The following is a 15,916-nucleotide window of genomic DNA, read 5'->3' on the forward strand; positions in this document are numbered from 1 at the left end:
AATTTCCTTTTGGAGAATCAAACAAGGTCTTATCATCATAGGGCCTATGTATTTGTAGAAAATATTCCATGAAACTTGTCTTTAAAAAACTTTTTTGGCCAATCCCTATTTCTCCTTTAAGTAAACTACATTCTAGTATATCTCTTAACTTTGACACACATATAACGATGTTTCATGTCTGCAAAAGTTTACTAAAGCTTTCTCATTTTGAAAGATCTGATAAATCAAAGTGGTATCAAATAAATAGCTTTACAAAATGATTATATTTCCTTGTCTCCAGCCTTAAATGAAATATATTCCCAAATTATGAACTATTGGGACCATTTGTCATATGTTTATTGAGTTATTTTATTTTATGAGAATGGTTTATTTAATTTGTCAAGAATTCTGCCCAAAGATACTGAGAAAGAAAAGCTACAATGTTTTAGAAGCCTATCTTTTAATAATACTATCCAATATTTTAATATGGAAGATATTTTATACAGTAATTTCTATGGTAAAGATCACATCCATGATTTTTAAAAGTTAAAAAAATGAGAAAGTGCATAAAGTACCACAGAAATTACAGTAACTTCCCTTGGCATTTATCCTACATTCTTTCATCTATTTGACACGGTGCTTTTGTTTCAACATTTTCAAACACTTAGAGTCTGTTACAGAAAGTGAAAAGCCTTGTCCAAAGTCACTTCTCCATTAATTGGTGGACCTGGGAGTTGTCTGATTTTAACATTTGTGATGTTTCTTCTAACACCACATGTTTGAACACTCCATACGTTGGGATAGATGAGCCTTTAGCTCCCTAGCATGAACCCATTCATTTTGTAAGAGAAGAAACCGAATTTCAGGGAGAAGTAAATCACAGTGTGACCTTGATGGAACTAGCAATGACTGTCTGGTCAAGCAAAAGAATGAAATTCAGAGAAGGATGATTGTGCTCGGCAAACCAGTATAGTATCACCTTGTTTTCAGACCACCCTGAGATAAACAGCCTCAAAAGGCTTCAGGGATAATATCCTTGAGCAATAGAGGAAGGAAATTCTAGTAGGCAATCTACTAGAATGAAAGCAAACGCAATGAGTACCCAAAAAAGGTCCAAGCACAGCAATTACTATCTTCCTCAACAAAGTGCATCAGCACATTGATTTTGGTGTTACATTAGTGAACAGACAGAATAGGCAACAGATGGAATATGAACCCAGTGTCATGGCCAGAAATCAGAACAATAGCGTTCTCTAGTTTCCAGGAGGCCTCAGTAAACCCTGTACACTGAAAGTGAGCTAAAACCTCCATTAACTGACATGTATCTGAAACAACCATGCATAGGAGCTGGTAAAAGCATGAACCTCACATAATGCAACTTGTATGAAAAGTATAATGGTTTCTAATAAGCCTGCAAAATGGAATCATCAGCCCCAGTTCACTGGCAGTACTTTATCACAAATTACAGTGATGTCTATAGATCACTGTGCATTTGGAAAGGGCTCACTGACATTCTTTGACCCTGCTAGTATAAACACATTGAACAGTATGGTTTGACATACCTCATCTGAGCTCAGGCATAATAAGGACACCAATATGAAACTCAGAGGGAGAATCAGCTGTCCATGATTAAAGATGTACATCACCATTCTGACCAGCCAAATGCTTCCTCAAGGTGGAATGGGAATGATGGAATCCACGAAGATCTTACACTTCTCTATGTAGGGCCAAGCTCAAAAAATTGGGTTAAGGAGGAAACTTTGTTTATGAAAGTATAGAATTTAGAGTATGTGATAATTCCTACAAAATCATAATATTGTTCAGACTTGCTTGTAAATTTCCCCACTCTATCACAACATTTCATTGTAAATTATAGTTTCCTCTCTAAGATTTCAAATTGTTATAAGACTGAGTCCTGAGGAAAACAAAAATATACTGTATAGAAGGACAAAACCTGTGTCTATTTAATTCACTGCTTTATTTCCAATTCCAATTCTTAAGGGTGTGCCTGGCACATGATAGACACCAAATAAATATGTATTGAATGAATGAATAAGGGAAAAAAAGATACTATCCATTATTAATAACCTCAGAAGACAGCGGGGAAAACATTCCTTGATTCATGTGTTTGCCTTAGCAGTTACCACACTGTCCTACAGAGAAAAGCAAAGAGGAAAAACTTTATAGCAACTGTTAACCACCCGCTTGCTCTGCCCATGGTTAAGAGAAACCATTGCCTGAATTATTGTGAATGATTTAAAATGAGCTAAATAGAAAAGGGAGAAAGCAGAGGATGGGAATTTCAGGCAAGGGGGAGGGAGAAGGGATTTAAAAAGCGTAACTGGCTTGGCATGTTCAAACCAAAGCATGTATAAGGGGCACAGAAGACGGAAGAGAATAATGGAAAATAAAGTTAGGAAAAGAGACATTCAATCTCATTGCCCTGGTATTTTTTTTAAGCACATATGAAGTTCTATATTTAGCATATAAGATTTTCATAAGCTATGTATTTACTAAGATACTCCTGGCTTAAAAATTCAGTCATTCTGTCACTGTTAAATATTCCGTTTGCCACTACGTAAAGAACTCTATGATCTTGCCAGCCAAATGAAAAAGAACAATTTTTAGGTACTCTCCATTTTTATTCTTTGATTATGTTACTGTAATGATGAATATGTTCAAAGAACTACTTAAGTTACCCAAATACTTCTCTTTCGCATTCCTCCTTTCCCTGTGCTTTACCCATGAACAATGTTTGCAGACATATTCAATCATTGGCCCATCGAGTAAGGGAAAATGCAAGAGCATATCATTCATCATCTCCCAAATACCTTACTTAGGTTCCTGATGAATATTTTTATTTGTTGCATTGGGTGAACAAATGAGATTCAAAAGGTTCATAAAATTGTAATAGAAAGAGAGGAAGAGAAGAAGTAAACTAGTATTTATTATCACCAACTTGTCAGTCAATGAATTTTGTACAATACCATTTAAATTTTTTACTTAAATTAATATTTTATTATTTAAAACAACATTGGATAAATGTTATTATATAGACAAATGTTCAAGATTATTCAGTTACCTTGCAGGTCCCCGTAGATCATAATCAGAAGAGCTAAACCTAAATATTCCTAACTATAAAGCCTGTGCTGTTATATATTTCATAGTGTCTCTCCTTTATGTTTCATTCTAATTCATCCCAAGATAACCTTTTTTTCACGTTTATCTATGCAGAGTGCCTGCTTTATTGTTGCCAAATTATTCTCCTGCCTTCTCTATCTACTTCTTTAATAAACTGAGGGATCTGAAGCACTTGGTAGGTGGTACTCAGGTCACCTCAGCAGATGGAATGTCACGTATGCCCAATGTTGTATCTATAAAGTGCTGAAATGAATGCAAAATGCAAACTTCTGTGCTGCAATGAGTTGAAATAATTGTCAACTACATTTAATATTTTTTTTCAAAAAAAACCAAGAATTTGCATAGACTGACAGATCGTTTTGTTTCCACATTCAATTTTAATATTTGGTTGTGCTTTCCAAAGGACAGTTATTTTTGTTTAATATCCACAAAATCCCAAGACTGATTTTTATGCTTGTAAGTAAAAGATAAATCAGTCAATAGCATTATTATTTAATGAAACAAACAGCAAAGTGGTATGGACGAGACTGTCTAAATGAAAAACATTTTTTCTAAGTAATTCTTTATATTCTTCCTTTATTATTTTATATAAGAATTTGGGGCAAAAGTCTCAGAAAGCAAAGTGCTCAAAGGGAAGATTCTATGCACAAAGGCATCTTTAAGATCACTAAGATAACTAAGCAGGTATCAGTTTATTTTCTTCAGAATTAGAAAGCTCTCTAAAGACTGGAAATGTTTGCTAGCAGATTGGCAGAAAAGGTCTGATGCAATTCAAAACTTCGAATAGCATTTTGACAAGCACAACTATAAATCTATAAAATCTGTGCTATGTAGCTGAATTATATCCTAGTGGTCAGTAATCTCAGAACTAAATTGTCTCCCATAACATACACTGAAAAATAGATACCAACATCAGTGCTAGGTCTGACCAGAGTAATCATTTTAGGATTTTCAACATGTATAAAGAAAATTGTTCACTTCTGCAGATACTCTTAAATTACAATTTTAAAAAGAAAATGAAAATCTGAAAACTACAAAATAACAAGAGTTTCACAAAAACTACTCAAGCAAAGAAAATCTCCTTGTCTTGTGACACTAACTGTACAGTCATACGCAACTTAGAAACTGGAAGTACAAATCTGTTATCTATTTTTTCTTAGCTTGCACATCGCCCTTAATTACCGTTTAGGCGACAAAATGAAACATAAATGTCTTTCTATCAACAGCACATTGCTGGAAGCATAAACAATAAATTATAAATTACTGAATCAGAAGCCTTTTTGGATCATATATGCATAGTGCTGTTCTCCGTATCTACGATCTGTCACACCTCCTGTTTCATGCAAATTGAGCACTACCTTTTATGATTCAACACTGAAGAAATGTCCCATGCTTCATATAGGTAATAGTAGACAACTTAAATGGAAAACACTTCCAGTCAATGTTTGGTGCTGTGTATTGTGCTGTGGAAAAGTCCACTATGTGAGCAGAACAGACAATACAATCATATCGGAAACATATTAAGATATTCACTATCATACTCATGCAAGTACACAGTTTTTGCTTGTTGCTTGGGGATGCTTGCCTGGGAAACCCAATCATAATGGTTCTGCTGTAGCTAAGAATATGTATATTTTTATAAAGGCGACTTGAGGAAAGAGAGGTTTCTTTTAGGAAAGCCTTCTATTGGCTCCAAAGCAGCCTATTGTAAAAGCAGAACTTAAGGAAGACTCAGGTGGCCAGAAAGAGGGCAATTGGCTTAGCAAGTTGGCATTCCTTGCTATACAGATCAGCAGGTAGGTCCTTCAAGTACAATCCATCCTGGCTAGGTATACCTGGCTTAAGGCAGAGGACAGAATGACTCTGTCTGCCTTGAAACCTATATCCTGAATACAGAAAAAGTATTCCTGAAGATTCAGCTGGAGAAAAGAGGGAGGACACAGCATCAGCTCTGGCTGGCATGAGAATCAGGAAAATCCACTTCCACTTTCAGGCAGCAAATTTGGGTTTTGCAATAAGGGAAGTTGGAGACAGACTGACGGTAGTCAAAAATGCAAAGGAAGGCTGTCTGTAATTTTCCAGCTATGTAAATGGTTCCCACAGAGTATGTGTGTTTGCAGGGAGGAATGGAAGTTTGGAGGCAATTTAGAACAATTTTGTATGCTAGAATTGAAAGTGATCCCAACAACTGGAAGCTACCATAGTGTGGAGGAACCTGAGTTTTGTTCTGGCAATGGAGCTATAGAAAGGTTAAAAAAAAAAAAAAGCCGTCATATTCAAAACCATATCCAGGAATCCTGCAGCTATTTCTGTGGCGATAAAACTTTCAGAGTTGGTCCTCATCCTCTTCCTCCTTCTTTTTATTTTGTCTTTCTATTTTAATACCCTTTAGAATGCAACACATTGCAGTTGCAGCATAAGCAGATGTTTTTGCAATGCGTTCTAGTGAGGATCAGTGTTTTCCCAACTACTGATGAAGCCACGTTCAAAATTACTGCACAAGATTTATAATTCTGAAGAGTTAAAGCTTCAAAGAGACCTGGCTGAGAATGATAAGCCAGAGGAGATATAATATCGTATGAGAAGGAATTAATGAATTCATATAAAGTGACCTCATCCCTCTTACTGTTGTGTGTTTTTCCATGTGCCAGGCATTGTGCCAATGGCTGTCTAAGTGCTAGTTCACACATATCCATCGCGGCACAACTATGAGGCAGGTATTTTATCCTGGTGTTACAGATGGGAAAACTGAGGCTTAAAATGATTTGCTTAAAGTAAGAGTATTCGATACTTCCAGAAAATAAAAAATAAATAAACTTACACCATTTGAAGTAGGCCACTCAGTTGAGACAGAAATCCATCAGACAATGCATAAATTGTAATCTATACAGGTAATTATGTTACAGACAATGAGCTAACAGGAGTCATGTTTATTCCAAAGTAATGGTTAGTATCTACATTATTCAAATTATTTATCAAAAGTATGCATTGAAAGTAAGCTTCTTATCAATAATATTTCAGTCAATGTGGAGGCACTAAGAAGGAAACACGAACTGGTATCATCAGGTACTATGGTTCTCCTGCTGGGTTAAACATAACCAAGCTATAACTAAATCCAGGTCCACTGCCTATTTCTCTTCTTGCCATTGACTCTCCGTAGAGAGCAGAGATTTATATTTTCTCTCATTTCTCTACACACATGGTTGAAAAATTTCAGTATAAACCATGAGGGGTACTCTGGCAATTTGAATCACATTTTTTACCTACAGTGTTCAGGCTGAGGATGAGTAGTTTTCTACAGACCTCAAATTTCCTGCAAACAAGATATTTTAGAATCTCTAAAAGGTCCTTTTTTTCTTCCCTGTCTTGCTATATTTAATTGTTAGCTATTTTCCATTTCCATGATTAAAATTGAGGCGAGTACTGAAATGTGGTCAACAAAATTCTCTGCTTACAAATTCAGCCAACTGGAAGAAACCAGTATCTTGACCATATTCAAGGTGCTTTGATTTTTTTGGTGTGAACGTGTGGTATAAATGGTTCACTGTATTTTTGACCTTTACTTCTACCTTTATTTATACTGAAGGTTGCTTTCCTATTCTGGCAGAAATATAATTCTTATATATTTAGTAGAATTACTTGTGAAATAATTCATCTGTGTAGGAGACAAGAGACAGCTCATTTCTATCTCATTTTGTCTTTTATTGTGAATTAATTGATATAAATTGCATTGGGACCAATCCATATAAGAGAAAAGAAAAATTACAATAATTTTGAACTGAAATACATGGTGGCAAGTTCCTTAGAAAATGCCAAATACTGAAATCATCTCCCTTAAAGATCAAATTAAATAGGAGACAAACTTATTCATCAACTATAGATTTGATTATATTAGCTCTCTCAACATTTTAACATTTTTCTGCTAGGCTGGAACTTGTAACTAATAGTACGGTCAGTGGAGAAGCATCAGATACTGACCATTTAAAAATTTATCTTAAGAAGGAAAAAACCCTATAAACATGGCTATACCATCTGATTCTATCTCTCCATGTTTCCAACATAGAATATGCCATCATTTTAAAGTAAATCATATTTAGTATTTTGATTTTTTTGGTACTTTTCTGTGTTCTCTCATCATTAACAATTAATTTGCAGTAAGCATGCAAGATATCTATCTGTCTATCTATCTATCTATGATGAATCTATTGATCTATCTATGTGTCTATCTATCTATCTCCAATGTCTTTTACAGCTTCTTTTCATTACTTTGTTTCTACATATGAAGACAAGACCATTTTTTTCTGTTTTTACAGTACCTATTCAAGTGCCAAATAAGTAGTGGTCTATGAAACAAAACTCATAAATTTCTGATCTAGGAAGAGGAACACAGAGTATAAACTTTATATATCTATTTCAAACCTGTGGTTTCATGATTTATTTTGTGAAGGATATGTTGAATATTTGGATCGTAAATCCAAAATCACAGTGAGCAGAAGTCCTACTTTCCATACGGCAGTCCTGGTTTATGGTGTTTTTCAGACATAAATATAAGCAGCGACCCCTCTCACTTTAAAATGTGTCCCAGTAGAAACACTAAATTACGTGGTCGCTCTTTGTAAAACAAATAAACACAGTCTAAAATAAACAATCATGATGTATGGAGTACTCTTTCTGTTTCAAGTCATTTTTCAATAATAACTGACATCTTTAAAAAAATTTACAAAACAAAATAATATGAAAAACCTATAAGATAGATCGTAATTTTAACTTCTATTTTCCAGTATCAAAATAAAACAGATAATGACATGATATTAAATATCCTATTACAGGGTTTATTATAACGTGTGATGAAGCAGAATGAGGTATTCTAAGTATTTAAACTTTTACTTTCTACTAATTTCCAAAATTTAAGAAAACACATACAATTCATTCATTGTAGAATTAAATCTCTTCTTTAAAAATATTAGGGCATAATAAATATGTGTCAAAATTCGACTTTCCCTGGTACCCAATAATATCTTCCCATTCACCCAATACCTTATGTGATGCCTTCTAGGACCACACTTACAACAAGCGTGTCTTGAAGTTACAAAATTTACAGGAAACACTAAGGATCTCAGAATATTTGGAATGGGAAGTAACTTCTTCATGGAGAACTTTAAAAGCTGTGCATTTTATATGCAAAAATAATGCCCGATACTTACTAGTTCATAATCAGAATAAACATGGACCACACTTACGCACAGACTTCCAGTTCAGTTTGGGGTGTCTAAGGAGGCTTTGTGTTAGAAATATTCATATGATTTCCATTAAAAAATATTGGTGATGCTAATAAAGAAACAAAGACAATGGACTTGGATTACAGTTTCTAATCAAGGGTAGCTAACACATGAATACTCCATTATAGAGGAGACAGAAAGAGTTCTGTCTCCTTAGTTTTCATAATGGTGGAAGTCCGTTAAATTAGTAATATCCATATAACGACTGTCATTTCCTTTTTGTGATTCATCCACATTTATCAAAGCATCCCCAAAGAACGATGTAGCATTTTGTTAAAAGGCAAAGCCATACTATATTTAGCCATACAATGTTATTTTATTTCATAAAGGAAATTTTATCAAGATTCACTATCTCTTTAAATAGAATATTGCAAACAATACAAACAGATATCTTGAATCAAACTTTACTCTTCTGAGTATAGCTTGTATACAGACCACTGAGAGAGCTAAACAGATCCCTGTAGTAAAGCCAGAAAGAAGCCTGAGACATTGCTTATATTTTGCTAATCATTCTAAAACCGCTACAACTAAGACTTAAATACATTTGAACAAAAATCAAGTTTTATAATTTTTTTAAATAGATCGCAGCTTAGGAAACAAAACTTTCCAAATGAGATAGACTTTAAAAAATAATATATGACTTTCATATATAATAAATAACGTAGTTAAAGAAAACAGTAACCCAAGGTTGGTCCTCAGAAAATCGAATGAAATGGATTAAATGTGCTCAGTGAGTGAAAGACTTAACAATAAATCAGTTCCTATTAGCTCCAAAATAATACTGATAAGAAATGTCCTTCAAAAAGGATTTTCTGAACTAATTGTTATTGTTAAAGTTGGTACAGGCTTAAAACAAATACCTTTAATGTGTCCCCACAAACCAGGCAAAATTAGAATAGTTTTCCCTAAAGACGTGGTAAACAGTCAATTAAAACTTAACAATTGCAAAGTGTAAGCCAACTCCCCCTCTTAGGGATATCTCAGAATCTCAAAATACCTGGCAGCTTTCACAGGGGTTAAATTTTACTCTTCATTTTTTAAAGTAAGGTGATTGAGGTATTTCCTGGGAAAAAAATTAACTTTTTACATTAACAAATTTCTTATCTCGTTTAAGTATTGAAAATTAGAAACTAAGGTAATTACCATGCCATTACGCTGATAAGCTGAATTTCAAGTGCTCACGGGTGAACAAAAATTATTTTAATGGTATTTTCAGTGATGTTATGAAATCGCATCCTATTTTCCAATTTATATTGTACCCTGTGTAGAAAGCTAATATATTTACCTTCATTTTTCTTGATGGTGAAATTCGGATTGTTGACCATTTCTGGAAGGAGACTGTATAAGAAATAATGTCCGTTTTTGGGATCATCTTTGTCCATGGCGCTAACTGTTTGAATGACCTGAAACATAAAACTTGACGTCAGCATTTCTGATGATTCCAGAGGCTCCTACCATCGGTAAAAGCTTAGTGACATTCTTTTTGTGGCCTGATACTTTGACTCAAAGTCTCTTTTTCAGCTTTCTGAATTGTCATGGATGGTTTGTGCCAAGAATAAGGAGAAAAATCCATTACTTTAAAACCTCAGCTTTGATAAGTTGATGAAAATTAAGAGCATTACCTTTGTGTCCATTTGGTGTCTGTGGCTTGAAATAGCAAAGTTAAGTGTATTTGAAATATCCACTGGGCAATTACAGGTTTCTTTCCAATTTGAGTATTTACGGGCATCTAGAATGAGATTTGGAATTGTTACAGTGATTGTAGTGTGGTTCTTGGGAGGATCTTTGAGGTAAATGGCTTAAATCTTGAATCCTCACAACTCTTTTACTCATCAGGTTATAAGTGTTTGCCAAATAGTGTTCCTCAGCACAAACATCACTGCAACAAACCTCTCTGATGAGTTGCTTCTGTTCCCTCGCAATAATGAATAATGTTTTTTAAAGCTAGTGGATAACACGTGCAAACAATGCTTTGGAGTGTACCCTGAGATGAATAAATTATAGGGATTAGAATTACCACGGTGCAGAGAAATTTTTGGATAGATAGAGGTACTTGGAATTGGTGCCTATTGAATATGCTTGTTTCATTTGCAAAGCTACATTAACTTAATGCTAAAGTTGTTTCTTGGGATGTCAGATAATTATTTTAATAACTTGTATTTATGATGCTGTGATATTGCTAGTTCAATGTGACAAACTGGACAAGAGCTAATGTAGGAAAAATTTGAATGTATACTCCTACTGTGATAATAGATTTACCATAAAAAGTAGTTGACAGTGAAATGTTCTCAGGTTTATGATATTTCGAGGATATAATAATGATGCCAATGCTATTGTGTCTGTGAGAACAATTATGTCCCACTGAACTTCGAAATTTTGTTAAAGAGAAAAGAAATCAATTACTTCCTTTTGAGAAGGGGTCATCTTTGCTTTCTAACTTACCACTCAAGTGTAAGAACCACAATTTCAGAACTTTTAGCAGCTATGGGTCTTTGCATTGTATCAAGCACAAGTTATATGATAGGCAATTCATTCAATTTACTTGAGGCAAAAATAAAATACTTTTTCAATTTGTAGGTCTCCATTTTTAAAATGGAACATAATCTTACTTTGTAAGTGATTTTTGTAAAGGACTTTCTTGTCTAGTGATAATGTCTTATAAATAATTATGATTATATTTAGCTTGAGTGACAAAATAACATAAAATAATTTAAAATATAACTCATGGTTAAGACAGTGAGATAGTCATCAAGAGAAAGGACTCTGGAGTTAAGCTTCCCAGGTAAGATAAAAGTCACAGTTCTATTTGTGGCTCACTGTGTGACACTGAAGGAGTTACTGAAGTCTCTGAAACTTTATTTTCTTGTATGCCAGAAATACAAATGCAAAGACTATCTTTTCTCAGAGATTTGTTTTGATTATGAATTTAAATTCATATAAATCTTTTGACAGTGTCTGGTTTCTAGTAAATGTTCAGTAAAATATTAGTCATCATCATCATTATTATTATTGTATTAACTAGGGCCATTGCTATGTATTGACGACCTGGCACTTTGAAAAATCTTTATAAATGTAATGACTCTGTTACTCAATGATCCAGTATGATCAGATTAAAGAAGAATACAATTATATTTACTGTACCTAAACACATAGCATATTTGCCTTGACATTTAAGTGTAAAGAGAAGCTCTAGGGTACTTCTTTCATAAAAAATCAACATGAATTAAAGTACAAGGGGACTAGATTTGAAACATGGATAACTCCTTCGGACAGCCTGCAAGTAAAAATATTTAACAGAAAAGTATGAGTTTGACCACTTCACCTCAGAACAGCTGTGCTGGATTTTCGTGTTAAAAAGTCAAGGGAATGACTATCTTTGACAAGAGCCTTCTTTCAGGCAATTATAAGGGAGAGGGAAAAACACTGCTTGTCAGCAAATGTAGCAGCTCCTTCTCCATTTACCCAGACTTCTCTCTATAGGACTTCTAGCCCCAGGTGCAACCATTGAAGATGTAACTCCTGAAGTGTGAGAGTGCATATGAGGAAGAAGGGCAAATGAAGAGAAGATGTTTTGGTTTTCTCAAGTGGAGATCAGTCATAATTAAATGCTTTCCTACAGTATACTTAGTGGATAAAGTTCCCATAATTAATACCATTCATACTATTTTCAAGTAACCTACGTGAAAATGGCTCATACCTGCTGCTGCATCTACAGGAGAGTCACTTCATTAGCTAAGCCACCATGACCAAAACAAAAGATGCAGTAATATAGCTTGCCTGTAGCAAAGAAGCATAACTACCTACCACACTACATCTCAGAAGTTCGGTCTAAACATCACACCAGAATTTAATATATTTTTCCACCACTTATTTTAGCCAGGAACTCCTTAGATAAGCAATTTATTGAGCCACTAGAACTACTGATCAAAAAAGTCTCAGATTATAACTCAGCAATCGGTATTTCAAACAGCCTTCTGGGTAATTCTGGTGTATACACAAGTATGAGAACCACTGTTTTCAGCCAATGGAAAAGATCCATGTTCACAGTTCTCTCCTCATAATTCATTAAGAGGCTTTATATTGTCAAGCTCATGTCAAGTTCAGTGTATTATATGTTGGGGAGAAGGTGGCTGAAATGAATTATTACATTTTCTTCCAAATATCCCATAAATTGGTTATGATTAAGATTTTTGGTTAAACCACATTTGACACTTCAATACAGATAGCCCCTGCTTTGGCATTTTATCTAAAAGTAGATGTCAAGTAGGTCACTTGAAGGACTTTACACTATTAAAATGCATTAAGATATCCGTACTAATGAGGCTAAAGTTTTCATTGATGAAATAACTTCTGAATGTACTTAGCTTTAAACAGTAAAAGAAAAAGAATAGATTTGTTCAAAGAAGTGTACCTCCACAGAGGCAGGTTGGAGACCACGTAGGGTCCACTGTGAGCTACCATGACCTCAGCTGATTTTTCAAGTAATTTCATTTCATAGGAATAATATAAAAATTCCTGGAGCAGTCATAAATACTTAGAAATATGCATCTAATGTTAAGCTTAAATATTTTCCCTTCTACCAGTGAAGTTAGTATGCAACTGAAAAGTCTAATGTTTCATAATTTATTGTTGAAATATTTTCAATGTTAAGGAAAGCCGAAAGCAAAATATATGTCTTTATTAGAGAAAACAAAGTGTACCTGGGATGTTAGAATAAGGAAATGAATTCCAGAACCATGCTTGGATTTTGATAGGAGCAGACTCTGTTCTATTTCTTGAGACTCCAAAGTTGAAATTAAATAAACATTCTAAGACATGAAACTAGAAAACCATTGTGTGCTATAGTTTAATTCTGATCTTTAAAAATCTTCCATTGTTTATCAAAAATTCTAAATCTAAATTAGATTGTTTTTAACAGAGTATATTAAACTTTATTTTGGACTATTTTACATTAACTCAAAAACATTTTATAGTTGCAGAATATCACTGCCATTTTTATCTTTTGAAAGGTCAGTCAGAAAGAAATACATATTTCATGATCTGATCTGTTAACAAGCATAACTGTATCATAGGATCTATTAGAACCTCTTTCGTGAGTTCCTGTAGATACTATTTATCAATATGATCTTATGTGTGAGGAGTAGTCATATATAAGATTTGACCCCTCACTGCTATTAGAATAACAGGTGGCACATGGCAACTATTTAATAACTATTGGCTAAATGAAGTAATTGATGAATAATAAATAAGCGATGGCAGGTACATTTTTGCGGCATCATTTATCCTCACAATACCTTGAGAAGGAAGGACTAAGAAAAGTATCAGCACTGCGATACATCCAATATATTATATATATTCAAATTATATAGAGTATATATTACACATGTATATATACACACATACGTGTGTACGTACATGTGTGTGTATCTGTGTGAGTGTGTATAAAATGTCTGATCCCAGATAAGCCTAGTTACAAATTCTCTGCATCCATTGTCCCCAGTATATCAGGCTGCTTCAAAACTTATAGATATTTATAATTTCTATATATGTATGTCTATTAAATTGGGGCTTAGACCTTCAATACTTTGGAGTATGTGTAAGCGTGTCCCATCCATCCTTGCTGGCTTTGCTTTAGCAGCCTGAAGGTTCTTGATTGATTCTGACCAGTCAAATGCACACCCAAGTGGACATTTAAAAGAAATAGTTCTTTCTATGTATGGACAAGGTGAGAAAAACCTATTCTGTTGTAACTTTTGGAATGTTTTACAAGGTTTCTCGAATATACGTCTATCTCTAGAAAGACCCAGCAATAATAAACAGCGTGGCATCTTCAGTTGAAGCACACTGTCACTTTCTCAGGTAAAACTTAGTTTCCCTTTTCTCGAAATCCTTCTATAATGATGTGAATTGTAAGGTGATAGGGGGTGAAGGAAAGGAAGGGAAGTTACGGTCAAGGAAGAAGGAACAGCATAATGTTTGGCTTTCTATTAATGCTAGTATTATTGCCACTTTATTTCTAGTGATCATATTAACTTTCCTGAAATATTAACATCTATCTCTTAGAGTAGTTTTCACCATGGGAAAGAAAGAAATAAGTAGTTTTCAACCATGAAAGAGCTTTATATGGCTGTCATTCCTCAACTTGAAATAGTATGAAATTATTTACGTATGCACATTTAGGAGGGGAGAGGTTATAGCCTTTATCAAATTATCAATGATGTCCATAACTGAATAAAGCAAAACAAAATACATTAAGAGCTTTAAAGAATGCTGCTTAAAAATAGAAATTAGGCATGCAAGACAAATCAAGTTATAACAATGATGATTAATTGAAAGGGGGGAATATAGGTAATTAAGAAATTTTATCAAAATCGACACAATAACCTAATTATTTCAAAACTGTATAATGTAGTACAGATATATTCACAGTTCATATCTAATCAAAATATATTGTCTGGATTTTTTGATACATTGCATGGCATTCCAGTCACTACCAAGATTTTTATTCCCTACCCATTCAACATGTTTTCCGAGCTCACCATTTTTGTTTGTTTGTGTTTTTGGCCTGAAACATCTTTGCCTTAAAATTTATTAGGTGGCCATTTACAGCATGTAGCTTGCAGGTCTGACCTACAGGAAATATGGCAGAAGGAAGTAGATGAGGTTCTAATCTTATTGACACACTAAATGAAGTCCTCAGTCCTCTGGGCAGAATTTGGGACTCTGCCTTCATAAATGCATTGTAGAACTTCCAACATTTTTTTCAGTGTTGGATTTTGCATTCACTTTACCTTTATTGAAACTAAATTGAAGCCAAGCAATACAACGTTAGGATTCCAGAAGAATATATCTATACAAAGTTTGGATTTTCCAGTTTTTTTCTACCTCTTGCATTCTTTTGGTGGACTCTGTATATCTGATGTGTATTTTGTATGCTAATGAAATTATCAATATTAAATACAAACCACTCCATCTCTTACCCTGATTTAAAAATCTATAGTTCATTTTCATTAGTAGGATAAAATTCACAGTTTACCACATAGCTTAGAAGAATCAACTCCCTTTTCAATCTTATCTCTTCTTCACCCTTACTCTATTACTTTGTGGTAATATCTCCTGATACCTCCTTAAGATTATAAATAGTAATTCCTATATTGAAAATATGTTCCATTGTTTATCTTCCCAGAGCAAGATTTTTCCAACTGGGTCCCATCTTCCACAAATTTTATAATTTTCTTTGAAGGAAATTTGAAAGATTTTATAGTCAACTATCCTTGGCAAACTCGAAATACCATATAATTTTCTTGGGGATTCATATGTATTTCTAAATGCAAGAGAAACTTGTAGTAAAACAAAACAAACAGAAGATCATGTTTAATTTTGTCTAATTTAATGTCTCCCAATCTTATTAGGTAATACACACACACACACACACACACACACGCAAACATACACACACACACACACACAAATCAAACCACATCATATATTGGCATGCTACAGCACAGTTTCTATGA

At 34.0% G+C, this 15,916-nt stretch overlaps 1 protein-coding gene across 1 annotated transcript in view; it reads right to left on the reverse strand.

The window, feature by feature from the left end:
* CDH8 (cadherin 8, type 2) overlaps nucleotides 1–15,916 on the reverse strand; it is a 393,813-nt gene that overhangs the window by 53,979 nt on the left and 323,918 nt on the right. The window contains exon 10 of the mRNA XM_011994007.1: nucleotides 9,685–9,802. Within this exon, the coding sequence (XP_011849397.1) occupies nucleotides 9,685–9,802 (118 nt within the window). The remainder of the gene's footprint in view (nucleotides 1–9,684; nucleotides 9,803–15,916) is intronic.

The sequence above is a fragment of the Mandrillus leucophaeus genome, unplaced genomic scaffold (genome assembly GCF_000951045.1).
Source record: "Mandrillus leucophaeus isolate KB7577 unplaced genomic scaffold, Mleu.le_1.0 Scaffold44, whole genome shotgun sequence".
Lineage (NCBI taxonomy): Eukaryota > Metazoa > Chordata > Mammalia > Primates > Cercopithecidae > Mandrillus > Mandrillus leucophaeus.